Source organism: Nymphalis io, chromosome 5 (assembly GCF_905147045.1).
Source record: "Nymphalis io chromosome 5, ilAglIoxx1.1, whole genome shotgun sequence".
Classification (NCBI taxonomy): Eukaryota; Metazoa; Arthropoda; class Insecta; order Lepidoptera; family Nymphalidae; genus Nymphalis; species Nymphalis io.
This window is the reverse complement of record NC_065892.1, coordinates 12,433,609-12,451,313: the sequence shown is the minus strand read 5'-3', so window position 1 is coordinate 12,451,313 and position 17,705 is coordinate 12,433,609. Positions and strand designations below refer to the sequence as shown.

At 33.9% G+C, this 17,705-nt stretch overlaps 1 protein-coding gene across 3 annotated transcripts in view; it reads left to right on the top strand.

The window, feature by feature from the left end:
* LOC126768633 (four and a half LIM domains protein 2) overlaps positions 1–17,705 on the top strand; it is a 156,659-nt gene that overhangs the window by 82,211 nt on the left and 56,743 nt on the right. The window contains exon 1 of one of the 3 annotated variants that reach the window (XM_050486839.1): positions 825–1,080. The exons of the other annotated variants lie outside the window; for them this stretch is intronic. Within the exon in view, the coding sequence (XP_050342796.1) occupies positions 896–1,080 (185 nt within the window). The 5' untranslated portion in view covers positions 825–895. Of the gene's footprint in view, positions 1–824; positions 1,081–17,705 lie in introns of those variants that run through there. 3 annotated transcript variants of the gene reach the window in all.

The window sequence follows — 17,705 nt, the reverse complement described above, 5'->3', positions numbered from 1 at the left end:
CACTAAAATTATTCACCATTAAATCAAGTACATTTGAAAATAAACACATTTTCGCAAACAACATTTCTAACGCACATCCCTGAGTATGAGCAGAATAACATTGCGTTAATCAAGTCAATTTTTTGCCACTGCTATCAAAAGCTCTGTTCCGTTGAAGGTCCGACCAATTGTCCTGGACCTTGCCACGAAATCTTTACCGTATAAAGATAAGCCGGTAGAAAACATGTTCTCGTATATACAGTCTATCAAACTCATCATTATCATTCAAGGCATTTAGCTCGTGTAAACCATGAGAAGATGACACGATTTTTTTCTGTTATGTTCTGCTTCGTATACATTTTGAATTACAAAGACTTTTAAAAGAACCTACTATTGGTAATATACAATATATAATTTTGTGTTAACGCAGTATTAATTGTTCTATATATAGTTTTAAGAATATCCAAGTAATTTGGTTGAGACGTATAATGTCTTGATACATAACATGAAAGAAAATTTAACACACACAAAAAAATAACTTTTTTCTAAAAGTAATCAAACCTCTTTACACGATTTATAATATTAGAAAAAAAATCATTGCTTAAATCTTTTTTATTCGTAAAGCGCCAGCTTATTTTAACTGAATAGTAAATGTCAGAGACGACAATATAATCGTATAAAAACGTACTGGAGATAAAAAAAACTTGCCTTATTAGACATAGCAAATGATAAATACATGACATAAAAATCCAAACATTGAAATAATTATGGCTACAATCTGTTAATCTTAAATGACGCTAGCAAAACCGGTCTTCCTTTATGAATCATCACTAAAGTGGTTTTAAGCGTAACAGCGCTTATAAGACTGAACAATAACAAAAGTTCCTTGAAAGATCTCAACGAAACCAAAGATTAAATGCCTCCTACGGAAAGTGCTCGCGACGGCATGCTGTGCCTGTCGAGACACGATAACTGCCCCTGGGATGAAGCCCTGAAATCAGCGGACCTGACCTGGACAGGTCTTCAATACACATGCTTGAAGATCTTGCACTTGTATTGCAAGGTTTTCGAGAGGGAAGATGTTTTGGAAATGGTCATAAGGTAAGCTAATAATGAGATATTCATCCAATTAATAGCGTACAAACACGTATACAGTGTACACTTTAGATAAGTATTTCTTCGAATATCACATTGCATTCATTCTTAGGATATAATTTAAAAATACCTGTCTAAAAATCTATAGTATTTTCCTAATATTTTATCTCGTAATTAAATTTTCGATTCGATTTTTTGTTTATTTAAGATAAATATTTCATACAATTTTAAATTGCGACTTTAAACGATGTTTAATAATATAATATAATTTACATTTACGATGTGGTATCTTTAATATCAGCAAATGCCGTGTCGCTCATTTGCTCACACATTAACAAAGTTACGACCAACCGATTCCAAGTTTAATACCCACAAAAACATTTAGTGTTGCCATCATCGCCCATTTCGATCAAATTGAGGAAACCAGTACACAGTATTGTTTACATAGCTTTACAAATGAAATTTTCCACGCGTTAATATTTTACAATCTTGGTCACAAAAAATAACTACAAAACATGGAAAACATTTAAAACTGTTTCTTCTTGTAACTTTTTAGTGTTAGGATTAATAACTAATGACGACTATTTTGTTAAGTCGAACCGATTAGTAATGCACCAAACTTGTTTAGAATAAATAATCGCCATGATGCTTAGACACAAAATCAATAGATCAATTTTAAAGTTAGCTATTTATATAATCGGTTTCGATTATTTCGTCCGTAACAGCCTGTGAATGTCCCACTGCTGGGCTAAAGGCCTCGTCTCCACTTTTTGAGGAGAAGGTTTGGAGCTTATTCCACCACGCTGTTCCAATGCGGGTTGGTGGAATGTGTATGTGGCAGAATTTCAGTGAAATTAGACACATGCAGTTTTCCTCACGATGTTTTCCTTCACCGTAAAGCACAAGATGAATTATAATCACAAATTAAGCACATGAAAATTCAGTGGTGCTTGCCCGGGTTTGAACCCACGATCATCGGTTAAAATTCACGCGTTCTTACCACTGGGCCGTCTCGGCTTTCGTCAATGCAGAGCTAAAATAAAAAGTAATTCGCGCATTATTTACACTCTAAATAACGAATAATCATTGCTGATGGAAAAATCCAGAAAAATAGATTAAGTTCAGTACACTCTCGACTTTTAAGTCGCCCACGAGAGAAGATGAAAAACAATCATGAAACATAAAATTCAACAAACCGCGTAATGAGGCTCTGGTAATTATTTCAGTTAAATATTTGTAAATCGAGATTGCGCATTCCTTTTTTTATTACATTTCGCCTTTTTGTTGTTTATTTTTAGAGTTATTTTTCATAGATTACGTTCAGACGTCGTAATCAAGAATTTATGAGTAATATGGTAATGATTAGTTCATTATTATTGTGGCATTTTATGTGGCATGATCGAATCTGACTTCTGTGTTTTGTATCGTTAAATTAATTTCCAGACATCTTAAAGCTAAAGCAAATCAGTCAGAAACAAGATAAAACGAATCATATATGTTTATTTACATAGGTACACAAACAGAATACAATCAGGACATGCATTAAAATTACGAACTTATACAATTATAAGATAACTTACATTCCAAATATATGTACACGGCATGCTCATTACAATAATATTAATAGAGTCGATAAATAAATTACGGTAATTAATAAATTAAAACCATGTAACAATAATAATTATTAAGAATTAAGCATGACAATAATTTTCTGTAACGTTAATTACCTAAATAACATTGAATATCTATAAGTATAAAATTTTTAAACAGATTACTATACATTTATCCGTTTAAATTAATTGACTAAGAAAAAAACTAAAATTAAATTAAGAAATAAGCAAATTAGAATTAAAAAAATAAAATTATCGAATTGCAATTAAATTAAATTCATAATAATGTGATCGTAAGATTTAATATAACATTGCGTTGACAATACAAAAAAGGGTTCTATTTCATAATTTAATTCCTTTCAATGCTATGTTTAGTAAAGCGATATATTAAATAATATCGTGTGATACTTTAAAACGATAACAATATTTGAAATTATAAAAACTATAATAATACGAAATGCTATTGATACCAGGTTGATAGGTAAAAAAGTTTATTAGTATTCCTAAATGACCTTTACGTTAGTTCGTCTCGACCTATTTTTATATATTATATACCAAAACACAAGTTGTGCCCTCGACTTTGACTACAACCGTTTCCTATCCGTCCGTCCGTAACAGCCTGTGAATGTCCCACTGCTGGGCTAAAGGCCTCCTCTCCTCTTATTAAGGAGAAGGTTTGGAGCTTATTCCACCACGCTGCTCCAATACGTATTGGTAGAATTCACATGTGGCAGAATTTCAGTGAAATTAGACACATGAAGGTTTCCTCACGATGTTTTCCTTCACCGTAAAGCACGAGATGAATTATAATCACAAATTAAGCACATGAAAATTCAGTGGTGCTTGCCCGGGTTCCTACCCACGATCATCGGTTAAGATTCACGCGTTCTTACCACAGGGCCATCTCGTTTCCTAGCTTGGCATAAAATTACATTCTAATAAAATATTATATAATATAATATTGTATCTGTATATATACATGTCTTAATACTGTTTTTATGTATAAGCATATATCACAGTAGGAGTTCTGACATGCAGTAGTTAATATTGTTAGCTTTGAAATAGATGCAATGTAAATCTTATGGTGGGCTTGGCATATTCGTTCCATTAGACGTCGATCGGCGCGCCAAAGGTCAGAGTCAAGGATGTAAAGCATCTGGATTCGGCTGAACTTTTCTTTCATAATACATTATATATAAATACGACATCAAAATACTTTTCAAATGTGTATATAACCTAAATAATAATTATAAAATTTGAAAACGTCATACTCTACTCTTTCTAACTAATATTATAAAGGCGAAAGTGTGTGAGTTTATTTATTAGTTACGTTATTACGTCTAAACTATTTTCGATCATCATTTCATACATACACGCTATCAGGGGAACAGAAACATAGGATAAGGACATAGGGTACCGAACACCTGCCCCCCCCCCCCTTATATAAATATAAAATACGTGTCGTTATTTGGAAACTTTTCTCTACATTTTCTTCTTATATGATATGCATATAAAAAACCGAAGCAATAAAACCTAAAAATAAATCGTACTAAAACTTTGTAGTAATATGTTTAGAGGTACAGCAGTTTTTATACAATAGATTCATAATTAAATTTGCTACTTTTGATCTTTCCGACGGACGCGTCTTGGTTCTATTAAAACCCGTCAGCTTCATGAAAGTCTATCGACCTTCTGTTGTCAATCGTGTTTTATCCTTTGCCAAGAAATCATCACATAACATACTTTTTATAAAAATATTAATTACTACATGAAATTTGAGGTTTTAGAGGATAAATACATGTATACCTATTTCCGTGTATTCGAGTATAATTACATATAGACAATGATTGTTTTTGTGCAAACATCTTGATTATCCTTTTTCCGGAGTAATATTCGTAATTATGACTATAGTTTAAATTATTCTTTTTTTTAATTAAACACAAATTGCGAGCTTGTTTTTTCAGTAACAGCCTGTTAATATCCCACTGCTGAGCTAAGGCCTCCTCTCCCTTTTGAGGAGAAGGTTTGGTGCTCATTCCACCACGCTGATCCAATGCGAGTTGGTAGTGGTACACATGTGGCAGAATTTCAATGAAATTAGACACATGCAGGTTTCTTCACGATGTTTTCCTTCACCGTCAAGCACGAGATGAATTATAAACACAAATTAAGCACATGAAAATTCAGTGGTGCTTGCCCGGGTTTGAACCCACGATCATTGGTTAAGATTCACGCGTTCTAACCACTAGGCCATCTCGGCTTCATCTTGTTTCTTCACACATGACTTTTTGTATGTGCATGATACATTGTTATGAATTGAGAATTATTCACATTCACATTATTCACACACGGCGATCTGATCCCAAATTAAGCAGAGCTTGTACTGTGGAAACCAGACAGCTGATATACTACTTTTCTCTTGATTTTCACCCAGATTCAGAACAAACAGACATGTTCATGCACACAAATGTCTGTCCTGGCTGGGAATCGACCCACAACCACCAACCTTCGGCGTGAAAAGCAAGTATTAGTAAAAGCAAGCTCATATATATATATATATAGCCAATGATAATATATAAGCAGATAATAATAATAATAATCAATGTATCGATCTTTAATTGATACGTCAGCGACCCGACAATAGCTGACATTGCATTGAATGAGCAACGAATGAAAGAATGAGTTGTTTATTAAACAATATTTCTTCAACCGACTTCATTCATCGTTGTTTTTGTTTTTTCTAACGAAATCTTCACTTATAAACATGTTTTTCAACGGATGAAGGAGAAAAATATCCACGTTAATATTTGATTGTGTATATGACCAAATATACTGAATACTAAAATACTATGTATTGAATATGTAAATGAAACTAAAATAATGACAAACATGTAGAAATTAAAATAATTAAAAAAAAAAATTCGTTTTTCAAATTAAATATCTGGTAAAATACTGTATTCGGTTATATGACGATTCATAAGTACTTTTAAAAGTTTATTTCAATAAAAAATATTTAGATTTGATTTGATATACGGTTTTTTCGCGAATAGTTCAATTACTTCGAATCGTTCCTAAAATACACGCATAGCTCATTGTGCCGGATGTAACATCGCTACTATTGAAAGATAAAAGGGATTTTGCTTTATGGTATTATTGTTTTCATTATAAGTTCTCCGTTTGCTGTTACGATTTTAATACATTTCAATTAAACCTATTGATCTATAATTCTAGTAAAGGTATTTAGTCAGTAAAAACTTGATGACTTTTTAAAGAGTACTGCTACGAGGCCACTTGCACTTATTATACGCATGAGCACGGTGCGTGTCAAATGAATAAATGAATTGTAAACCATGAGTCTTGAACGCATGTCGTTGTTTCCTGGATAATTTACTATGATGACTAAACAGGGGAAATTACGATACACATTTATTGATATTTCACATTACATTTTCATATATTTACAAATTTTCCATAGAACAACATGGTATATTAATAGGACAATTCATTTCTAATTTTGTAATAAACTAATTAAACTGAAAACTTATATATTCTACTGCCAAAAATCAATACGTGATTATTATTGTTGTGTTGCGATTTGAAGGGTGAGTGAGCTAGTATAAATTCAGGTACAAATGACATAACATCTTAGTTCCTAAGGCCATCACCGAACCGCCAATGTCTATAGGCGGTGACCACATACCATATAATTGTCATATTCAGTGGTAAAATAAACAGAAATACTCAGAATAGTATTAAATTAGACAAAGAATAATCGACTATTACAGCTTTAATATGATTAACGATAATGGGGATCATTTCGGTATATATGACCTTTAGTTTCTGGTACGCTGATCAAAGTCAAATAAACTAATATAGCTTTAATCTCAATGACCATTGGTCAGTGGCAGCCGATGACGCAAAAGCAACCAATGACCGTTAATATATAACGCTACGTTCATTAATCTGACTTTAGCCGGCGTTTCAGAAACTGAAAGAGAATCTCCTTAAGAAACTTAACGCTACAAGAAAGCCGTAACGGATGATAATTATCAATCAATCAATCAATCAACAGCCAATCGTTGTCCACTGCTGAACATAGGCCTCTCCCAAGGTGCGCCAAAGCTCCCTGTCCTCCGCCTTCCGCATCCAGTTGGTGCCCGCCACCTTCTTAAGGTCGTCGGTCCACCTGGCTGGAGGGCGCCCTACGCTGCGCTTGCCGATTCGCGGTCTCCACTCTAGGACTCGTCTGCTCCAACGGCCATCGGTCCTACGACATACGTGACCAGCCCACTGCCACTTCAGCCTGCTAATTTTGCAAGCTATGTCGGTGACTCCGGTTCTTTTCCGGATAATCTCATTTCTGATCTTATCCTTCAAAGATACTCCGAGCATAGCTCGCTCCATAGCACGCTGAGCGACTTTGAATTTGTGGACTAGTCCCGCAGTTAGTGTCCACGTTTCGGCACCGTATGTCATGGCAGGTAAGACGCATTGGTTGAAGACTTTCGTCTTCAAACATTGCGGTATAGACGACTTGAGGACTTGACGAAGGTTGCCAAATGCTGCCCATCCCAAGCGAATTCTTCGATCGGCTTCCTTCTCGAAGTTGTTCCTACCGACTTGTATTATCTGTCCTAGGTAGGTATATTCACTAACAACTTCGAGAGGTTTCCCCTCGACGTATATCGGTCCCGGCACGACATGCCTATTGAACATGACCTTGGTCTTGTCCAAGTTCATACCGAGACCGACACACCGGGAAGACTCGCCTAGGCTACGCAGCATTTCGGTGACTTGTTCCAGCGACTCTGCTATGATGACGATATCGTCGGCAAATCGAAGGTGTGAGATGTACTCGCCGTTTACATTGACTCCATACCTAGTCCAATCCAGCGTTTTGAAAACGTCTTCCAACGCGTTGGTGAACAGTTTCGGGGATATTACATCCCCCTGTCTCACCCCTCTGCGCAGTTGAATCGCCTTCGTCTTACAGTCCTGGATGTGGACAGTCATTGTAGCGGCGTTGTACAGACATCTCAGTACCTCGATATATCTCCAATCGATATGACATCTCTGCAATGAGTCGAGCACTGCCCAGGTTTCGATGGAGTCGAAGGCTTTCTCTTAGTCCACAAATGCCATACACAGCGGCTGATTGTACTCTTCGGTCTTCTGCACAATCTGCCGAACAGTATGGATGTGGTCCACGGTGCTGTAGCCTGATCGAAAGCCGGCTTGCTCTGGGGGCTGGAACTCGTCAAGTCGTCTGGCGAGACGGTTCGTGACGACTCTTGAGAACAGCTTATACACGTGACTCAGGAGGGAGATTGGTCTGTAGTTTTTCAAGAGAGTTTTATCACCATGATAATTATCAATTATATTTATATATATACCAAATACGGTAGACGATATATAATGTGTCCCGTAACTATTTGTTTTAATTGAAAGTTAATATTTCTAATAAATATAGTCAATTCACATAAATAAATGACACCGTCTAATATTATAGAAATAGTTTTAAAACGTCACAATTGCTGCTATGACCCGCGCTTTTCACATTTTTCTTTACTTTTTATTTGAACGTTAGTGTCAACGGTCGTATATTATTGAGTAGGATATTTTTAAGATCATTAAAATTGTAACTCTGTCACCAGAAGCTTATAAATGACGTCTTAACTGAACAACTTCGAGAAATACCTGTTCTACATTACTATTTTCGTGTCGAAATTATAATTTTTCAAACTGTAATGTGTTAAACAAGTTTTTTTTTTATATTCGAAGTAACAATTTTATTTATTCCATCGTATTTTGTAACCGCATTGATATCAAGCTGTCACCTACAAAAACGTTAATACGAATCATAAACATTTTTATTGAGTTTCTTTATTTATTTATAGGATTGAACATATTAATTAAGAATCAACAAAAAGTAAATTGGGAACATCAAATTGAATTTTATTCATTTTTAAGATTTAAGTTACGCAGTACAGCGATTGTTGTATATCCTTTATTCTACAAGATTTATTATCTACTGTTTACGCTTAGTAATAATATATATATAATCTTACGCTTTTTATATAGTACATACTGTTTTGGTATTAATGGTAAAATGAGATATTATTACATAATATAATTAATAAAGTCTCGTCGTTGGCATAGCAGTCTCATAGTAGATGTTGCTTATGCGTTTAACATTGCCGAAGCAATTCAAGATTTATACTTATCGTTTATTTCTTGTTTTCAATACATTTGATATTTTAAATAGATAATAAAAGTAAAAAAAAGCGAATTTATCTTACAAAAAATATCTTAACTCATAAAATGAATAACCCATTACCATAAAACTTTGATAAGAACAAATGGATAATCTTTGTATAGAAAAAAATAGTTTTAATATTAAAGGAGGGATTTCGAAGGCGTATTCAGAAACAGAGCATAGACGGGTCATGCCATATGTTTGGAAGATTGCCAAATCGGTTTGAAACATGCGCGATTCATTGATACTATATTAACCACTAACGCTTTATACACAGAATTGAGTATATTAAAAATGACACTCCTTTATAACTGAACGTGATATTTAGTCATCAAGACATCCAAAAATTTAGAATAGAAAATCGAATCAGAGGCTTTCTTTAAAAATAATACTGAACAAAAAATAAAAATAAAAAAAATCGCGCTTTTATATTCAAAATTTCGAGTCAATACTAATAATCATAGAGTTCCTTCATCTGGAGACAATCAGGTGATGCTTACTTTAAAAATTTATTGTCATTAAAACTTAACCGATAGGTAAAATTTTAACTGCTACCTAATCAGCAAAGTGAATAAAAGCTTGTAAAAAGATTATATTTATTTCTGGTTATTATATCGAAACAAAAATCCTCCGTAGAAACATAGGAGCTAAATATTCGTATTTAGTACATAAAGGTTAAAGTTTTTAAATCATCAACCGAGCTATGTAATATAAATAAAGCCGTAAGCAGTCCTAAAACTAGTTCTACTTCAGAATTCCAGCATTTTCTCAATGCTGCTTAAACTTGAAAAAGCCGAAATGGCCCAGTGGTAAGAACGCGTGAATCTTAACCGATGATCGTGGGTTCAATCCCGGGCAAGCACCACTGAATTTTCATGTGATTAATTTGTGATTATAATTCATCTCGTGCTTTACGGTGAAGGAAAACATCGTGAGGAAACCTGCATGTGTCTAATTTCACTGAAATTCTGCCACATGTGAATTCTACCAACCCGCATTGGAGCAGCGTGGTGAAATAAGCTCCAAACCTTCTCCTCAAAAAGAGGAGAGGAGGCCTTTAGCCCAGCAGTGGGACATTCACAGGCTGTTACGGCTTAAACTTGAAGATAATATCGCTAGATCTTTACAACTCGTTTTGGTAAATAAATATAAGAAATAAAATATTCTTATTTCCATAGTACAGTATGGATGATGATGATGTTCTAGCCGATTTCGGCAGCGGCGGCCTTTCTCAAGAAAGTCTAGTCAACTGCGCAGGACATTTTATAGTGTACAAGTGTGCATACAGGTACACTATATTTTTTTCTTACTCTCTTAATCCGGTAGGACAGTAATCTGATACGACCGGAATGAGTTAGGCACAGGACCAAAGGCTGTACGTTCTGAGGCTCGAGAGTGTACTCAAGCAACTTGCCACCATTCAGACTCCGGGAGGAATCTGCGGTCTTATATCTAACCACTAGACAAAAGAGGCCTATAGTTTTATTAAGCATTTTTAAACAGTTTGATATGGAATGAAAAGCCAGGTTAGGTTATGATGGAGGTTAGATACCAATTCCATCACAATCTGTGACTATAAAAACGAGTTATCTTGAGTCCGCTGAACGTTAAAAACACAGAAAGTGTTTTTTTGCAAACGTTAGACGACATAGTGGATTATCGAAATGAGACCACGAACTTGGTATTTGGGTATACGGGTTGTCCTATTTACATATAAATAAACGATTTTTATTTACGATCGTTTGAGTTTTAGTGAAAATATAAATTAAACGGAATTACCACAAATTTTTACAGAATTGTGTGACGTTAATTAACAAAAACGTTATACTTTACATTAGTTTTCTGTACATCTCAAAATTAAAACCACTAATTATAATTGGCCGTCAGTTTTTAGAGTTCTATCGGCACATTTGTCAATTTTTTTTTTAAATAATAGATGTTACAATTTTGTTCACGATAACAAAGCGAATAATAATAATAATATATTATATATTTTTTTACGATTTATTGATAAATGTCACTCGTGAATAGAATTACACAGCTTTTACTGTCGTATTACTATTGTTCGTCTTTACGAGGCATATTAGTCAAATTTAGAACCAATTTCTTTTTTTTTAAATATAATTATTACAATGACACGGAACCTTCATAATATTCGAATCGCTCTTGGCATTACTTTATTAAATTTAAAACGTACATACGAACAACGTTAACCTTCACGTCGTCGTTGCCTGGTTAAAATCTATTAAGTATATTTTACGTATTACGCAAACAGATGAGATAAATTCTGTATGATTCTGTTCACGACAGCTATGTCATAACAATCGGTTCTCAGTGCGTTTAATTTAAATAATATTGAATCATTCAAAAGTGCTGTAATTATTTCTTCTGAAGGTCAGGAATACTGAGTTCGAGAAGAAGGATTTCATAAAACTCTTATCGTAGTCTAACTTGTATTGTGTTGTCTGAGTAGATACACTTATCACATATACTAACGCCAAACCAAACTTTTTTTTGAAAGGTGAGTGAACAACTATTACCGCACAAGGAACATATCAAATTAGTTCCCAAAATTGGCGCATTGACGATGTAAGGAATAATTCCTATTGTGACTGTCAAGTGGTTTATGCTTGCTTGCTTTCCGATTAAAAAATGGGAAAATTAAAATAATACTAGAAAAATAACACTCAAGAGTTATTCAAAATTAGAATCCTAATAGAACAATATGCAAACTTTCGCGTTAGACGATCATCACACAACCATAAGACAATCGTTTAAAATAATTCGATATCAATATGTAAAGCCGGATCCACACAAATCAACGCCAACAGCTGATCTCAGCAATCACAAGCCAAACCAAACATCCATAAATCTATTCTTAATTTATAATCATTACTGCAACGTTTTGTTAACGTGAATAAATCTTCCATAATTATTTATTTCTTTTGCAGACGAAATGTGTGACGATTTTTGCAAAGTATATTTTTGGATATGATCCAATGCGGTTGCGGCTTTATAGTTGGAAAATAAACATAATTTGTAGATTTTAATGTTATTTTGATGATTGATTGATTAATTTCCACTTTTTGCAAGAAAGTTATTTTTTTTAACTAAAAATACCTTCGCATACTCGCACTGTACTAACTTTTTTGAAAAGATGAAACTAACCTACCTATATTAGAATATATATTTTTTTTATAGGATAGGAAGGCGGACGAGCACATGGGCCACCTGATGGTAAGTGGTCACCAACGCCCATAGACATTGGCATTGTAAGAAATTTTAACCATCGCTTACATCACTAATGCGCCACCAACCTTGGGAACTAAGATGTTATGTCCCTTGTGCTTGTAATTACACTGGCTCACTCACCCTTCAAACCGGAACACAACAATCCCAAGTACTGCTATTAATATCTGATGAGTAGGTGGTGCCTACCCAGACGAGCATGCACATAGCTCTATCACCAGTAATATTAGAATAGCCAATTAAGCAGGAGATATTGTTAGTGAAATGTATTATTCTATCAATCTAACCATAATTTACAACTAGATTGATTTAAGACACAGGGAAACGCTGTTCCTTGGCGAAACTACGGGTTGCTACTGAAAATTTGTTGACAAAAATGCGATAATGATTATAATACCCAATATTTACTTAGACAAATTTATATTGCTAAGATGTCGTCATTCATTGCCATATATATTTGCTCATAAGTTGTGGAGTATGAAATTTGGAATAATAATATTATCATATTATGTAAGTATGAAAATAGAGATCGATCGTATTAAGATGGGAAAATTTTAAGTTCACTTTTTTCATTGTAAAAATAAAGTTCCTTTCTTAATTTGTACTTGTTCATACTAAGCACCTATTAGAAACTTTTGAAATGGATCTTCTGATACACTTTAAAGTATTAACTTAATTAGAATTCATTTAGTAGTAGTAGTCAGTAATTAATATTCAAGGCAACCTTTATCTTCGAACTATCTAGTACTACCAGTTCTCACTGCAAAGTTTTTATTCATTGTTATATCCTCCTCATTGAATTAAGCAAAGTACCAACTTTCAAGTGTTACCAACTTTCAACAAAGATAAAACTTATATAAATATATTGTTTTAGCGAATTAGTTTGCAAATATAGACGATTGGATACTTTAGTTCAATTTAGAAGAAATTTCGGTAACGTAATTTCAGAACTAAGGAACTAACCATCTTAGAATAGATTAAGCAGTTGCATTTATTATATATTCATAACCTTACTCATCTTACTACGAAAAAACATTGTTTGCAACTGGAAAAAAAACACATTATGTTTTTCTTATAATAGCAACATTATACTCATATAAAATTTGAAATACAGTACCACCGATTATGGAAATGAAGATTTTATCATATACTCTTACGATCTTTCCTTTACTTCATTTACTCGATACATCCAATCTCCTTGAAAGGCGCTTGCATGTATAAAACCTGTGGATAGAAACTGTGTGCACTATGAGGATTAGAAGCAATTCTAAAACTATTTAGGAAATAAATAGACAATTCATTCCCACGAATGAATGGATTGTCTCAAGGCTTTTTCGTATCCAATATTGTAAAGAGTAAATAGTATTGTGAGAAAAAAAAAAACGCTTCTTCTCAGATCTTGGTTAGTTTTTTTCTGACTAACTTTCGATTGAATAAAAAAATGTAAAGATTTTAATTAAAATATTAAAATTATTATTATTGCATAGCATTGCATGCATAGTTGATAATGTTATTTCATTTGAAAAAAGTATAACTACCGTGTTTCTTGTAGTTGTTCATCTAAATACCGAACCAATGGTAGCTTTATATTTAATTGAATCCCTTAAAATCGGTTTTTAAAAGTGCTTGTCCACTTTCTTTAAATATATTATGATTTCAATTCATTTTATAGCTTTGTTATATCTCAAACACAATTGATTGTATTTTTATAAAAAGAAAAAGAAGACCTACTTCTTCTGAGTCGATACGCTCTTGGCAGAGCGGTCGTGGTCGTCAAAAACAGGCAGATAGGCGGAAAACACAACAACGCTATGTATTACTGTTTGGCAGTAGAATAAGCGATGGGTATGTGGCACTTACGGGCAAAACAAGCGATGTTCCATGATGCATGATTACATAGCTTGTTTTGCGGGTAGTTGTCGGTAACTTTTGTTTGTGAATTTACTAATTACCGACAGTTACCGCCAGCTTAAATGAAAACTCATAACTTATTTATACAAAAGCATTAAAAAAAAGACACCAACTCTTATTATGATATAATTTAAAGCATAAAACCAAGACAATGTGCAACTAAGTAATATATACAGTAACAGCCTGTAAATGTCCCACTGCTGGGCTAAGGCCTCCTCTCCCTTTTTTTTTTTGAGGAGAATGTTTGGAGCTTATTCCACCACGCTGCTCCAGTGCGGGTTGGTGGAATACACATGTGGCAGAATTTCGATGAAATTAGACACATGCAGTTTTCCTCACGATGTTTTCCTTCACCGAAAAGCACGAGATGAATTATAAACAGAAATTAAGCACATGTAAATTCAGAGGTGCTTGCTCGGGTTTGAACCCACGTTCATCGGTTAAGATTCACGCGTTCTTACCACTGGGCCATCTCGGCTTAGTAATATATAGTGACCACGATTTCCAAAATATAGAATTAAAACACGTGGATTTTAACTATCACCTTGAACTATTAACAAAGCAGCAGGAATATATTTTATGAGCATGTCACGAGGCCAAACATCGTTACTTGTAATGAGAACAAAGCGATTGAAACGCGTTGGACTGGATAACAAGATTTGTTCTGTCATATGCGACTAGAATGTAGGGCAAGTCGGGGTTAGATGCATTCTAAGGATAGTGCACAATGATGACGGAATCCCTTCTATAGTTCTACAAATCGTCATAGCTCTATCCCTTTTTAATGTTTTGCTAAAAAAGGGAACAACCCGAGAAGACTGCGTGTTTCGGATGAAAATTCTGCCACATTTTGAATAGATCGTAACAGAGCAGCGTGGTGGAATAAGCTCCACACCTCTTTAAGAGGAACATAGACCTTATTCCGGTAGTTTGACATTTACGGGCTTGCTATTGCTTAAATACATATTAGAATATACTTGTTTATGAAAATAACAATAATTTTGTACAGGGAGTGAATATGCCAACACTCGACAAACTTGTCTATAAATAGTCGAGCTTACTCTCGTAAATATGTCTTCGGAATGATTTGAAAATAAAGCTATATATACATAGAAAACATCTTCGGGCTATTTTATTGATTTGAACTGTAAACTTCATCAGAAAACAGTTAATTTAATGTCAACAATAAAATAACCAAATGTAGGTATACATTCGGTTTGGTTTAGATTCGTGATTATTTAATTAACTACCAAATCAAAATAGCTTGCACAAATATCAGCCGTTGATAAATGTTCTACATAATATAATACAAAAAAAATACATAGGTCCTTAGAGAACTTATGCTGTAATCGACTACTAGTAAGGATAAATGCAAATGAACGCTTCCATATATATGCAGATTTTAATCACGATGTTATTCATAAATATTGTGTCCGTACAGCTTGTAATGCAAATGAATTCTATCAATTACATTCTCCGTAGATTATGCTAGGGATAAGATCTAGTGGCATGTGATTGTACGGTGGGGTAGGTTTAATATTGCGCACACGATTAAGATCTTTAACTTCAACTAATAATGACTAAGTTGGTATGAAGCAAAATATGATATACATGTGAATATTGTTGACGAATGTTGACGAGGATTAAGAGAAATGATCAGTAAACACGTACATGGAGTCATTGAACCTTCCGATGGCGCCGGCGCAGCATAGTCTCCGCGCATACCAATTGAGCGCATCACAGATGCCATGGGAGTTAAAAATTTATGTAAACTTGCTTGGTTCTGGTTTGAATAATAACTATAACTGTCATCTATACGTGTAATGTAATGAGGAAGACCAAACAGAGAAGTAGATATTTAAAATATAATTGAGTTAAGTAGTCGTTTATAATTTATAATGTCACACATATTTATATAATACATATTTTATACGCGTATATCGATAAAATGTTTAACTTTTTACTAGTTCATATTGACTTTTGAATTCAATATAATAATAACAATAATATCCTGGGACATTTTTACACACGGCCATCTGATCCCAAATTAAGCTTGTACAGAGTTTGTACTATGGAAACCTATATACATATTTTTCTTTTTTTTTTTATAGAATAGGAAGGTGGACGAGCATATGGGCCACCTGATGGTAAGCGGTCACCAAACGCCCTTAGACATTGGCATTGTAAGAAATGTCAACTATTGCTTATAGCCAATGCGCCACCAACCTTGGGAACTAAGATTTTATGTCCCTTGTGCCTGTAATTACACTGGCTCACTCACCCTTCAAACCGGAACACAACAATATCAAGTATTGCTGTTTTGCGGTAGAATATCTGATGAGTGGGTGGTACCTACCCAGACGAGCTTGCACACAGCCCTACCACCAGTAAAAGTTTTCTTTTAAATACATACTTATATAGATAATTACACCCAGACTCAGGACAAACAGACATGTTCATGACAACAAATATCTGTCCTGGGTGGGAATCAAACCCACAACCTTTGGTGTGAAAAGCAAGCATCCACCAACCACGCCAACCGGCTCGTCAAATATGTATGGATATGAAGTACAAGTTTATTTTTAATATGTATAACTTTTATATTAGTACTAAAAAAAAGCCGAGATGGCCCAGTGGTAAGAACGCGTGAATCTTAACCGATGATCGTGGGTTCAAACCCGGGCAAGCATCACTGAATTTGCATGTGCTTAATTTGTGATTATAATTCATCTCGTGCTTTACAGTGAAGGAAAACATCGTGAGGAAACCTGCATGTGTCTAATTTCACTGAAATTCTGCCACATGTGTATTCTACCAACCCGCATTGGAGCAGCGTGGTGGAATAAGCTCCAAACCTTCTAGTCAAAAAGAGGACAGGAGGCCTTTAGCCCATCAGTGGGACATTCACAGGCTGTTACGGTTTATATTAGTACTTATATAAAATCATTTGTCTTGACTTAACACACAGTCAAAATACTGAGTATAAAAGTGGAAACTTGGAACATATTTATTTATAACATAAGAATCCGCTAACAACGAATTTTTGGAAATTTCAACTATTAGAGAGATATACGAGTTGTAATTTTGTATGAATTTTATCCTTATATAATATAATATTACGTACGAAGTCAGGATGGACGGCTAGTTGTGCATAAAATTATTGTTACAAATTCGGAGATTAAATGTAAAAACCACATCATAAAAGATAATTTAGATTCAAAATTATTTAAAGCAAATTATTAAAAATTGAAGCTAAAACATTATTTATCATTTGATTTACGTCTTTTATTACTTGTCAAGTATTCGTGAATTGATACTTTAAAATCGATTTTATGGATTTTTTATGGCAATAATCGCTAATCCTGAACGAGTTTGTTCTTGTCTTTTTGTTATTATTTTTTTTTAATTTATAATTTTAATGTAAGATGCTAACAAGTGTTGCAATGTTTGTTATGTTGCACAAAATAATTTGAATTTAAAAATAATTTTAATAGAATATCTTTAATCTGTTCTGCTTGATATTGTAAACTATATATGCCAAAATCAGATTTGATTAGTAGTGTAAAAATAATAGTTAATTCGTTTAATATTCTTGGTGTATTTCA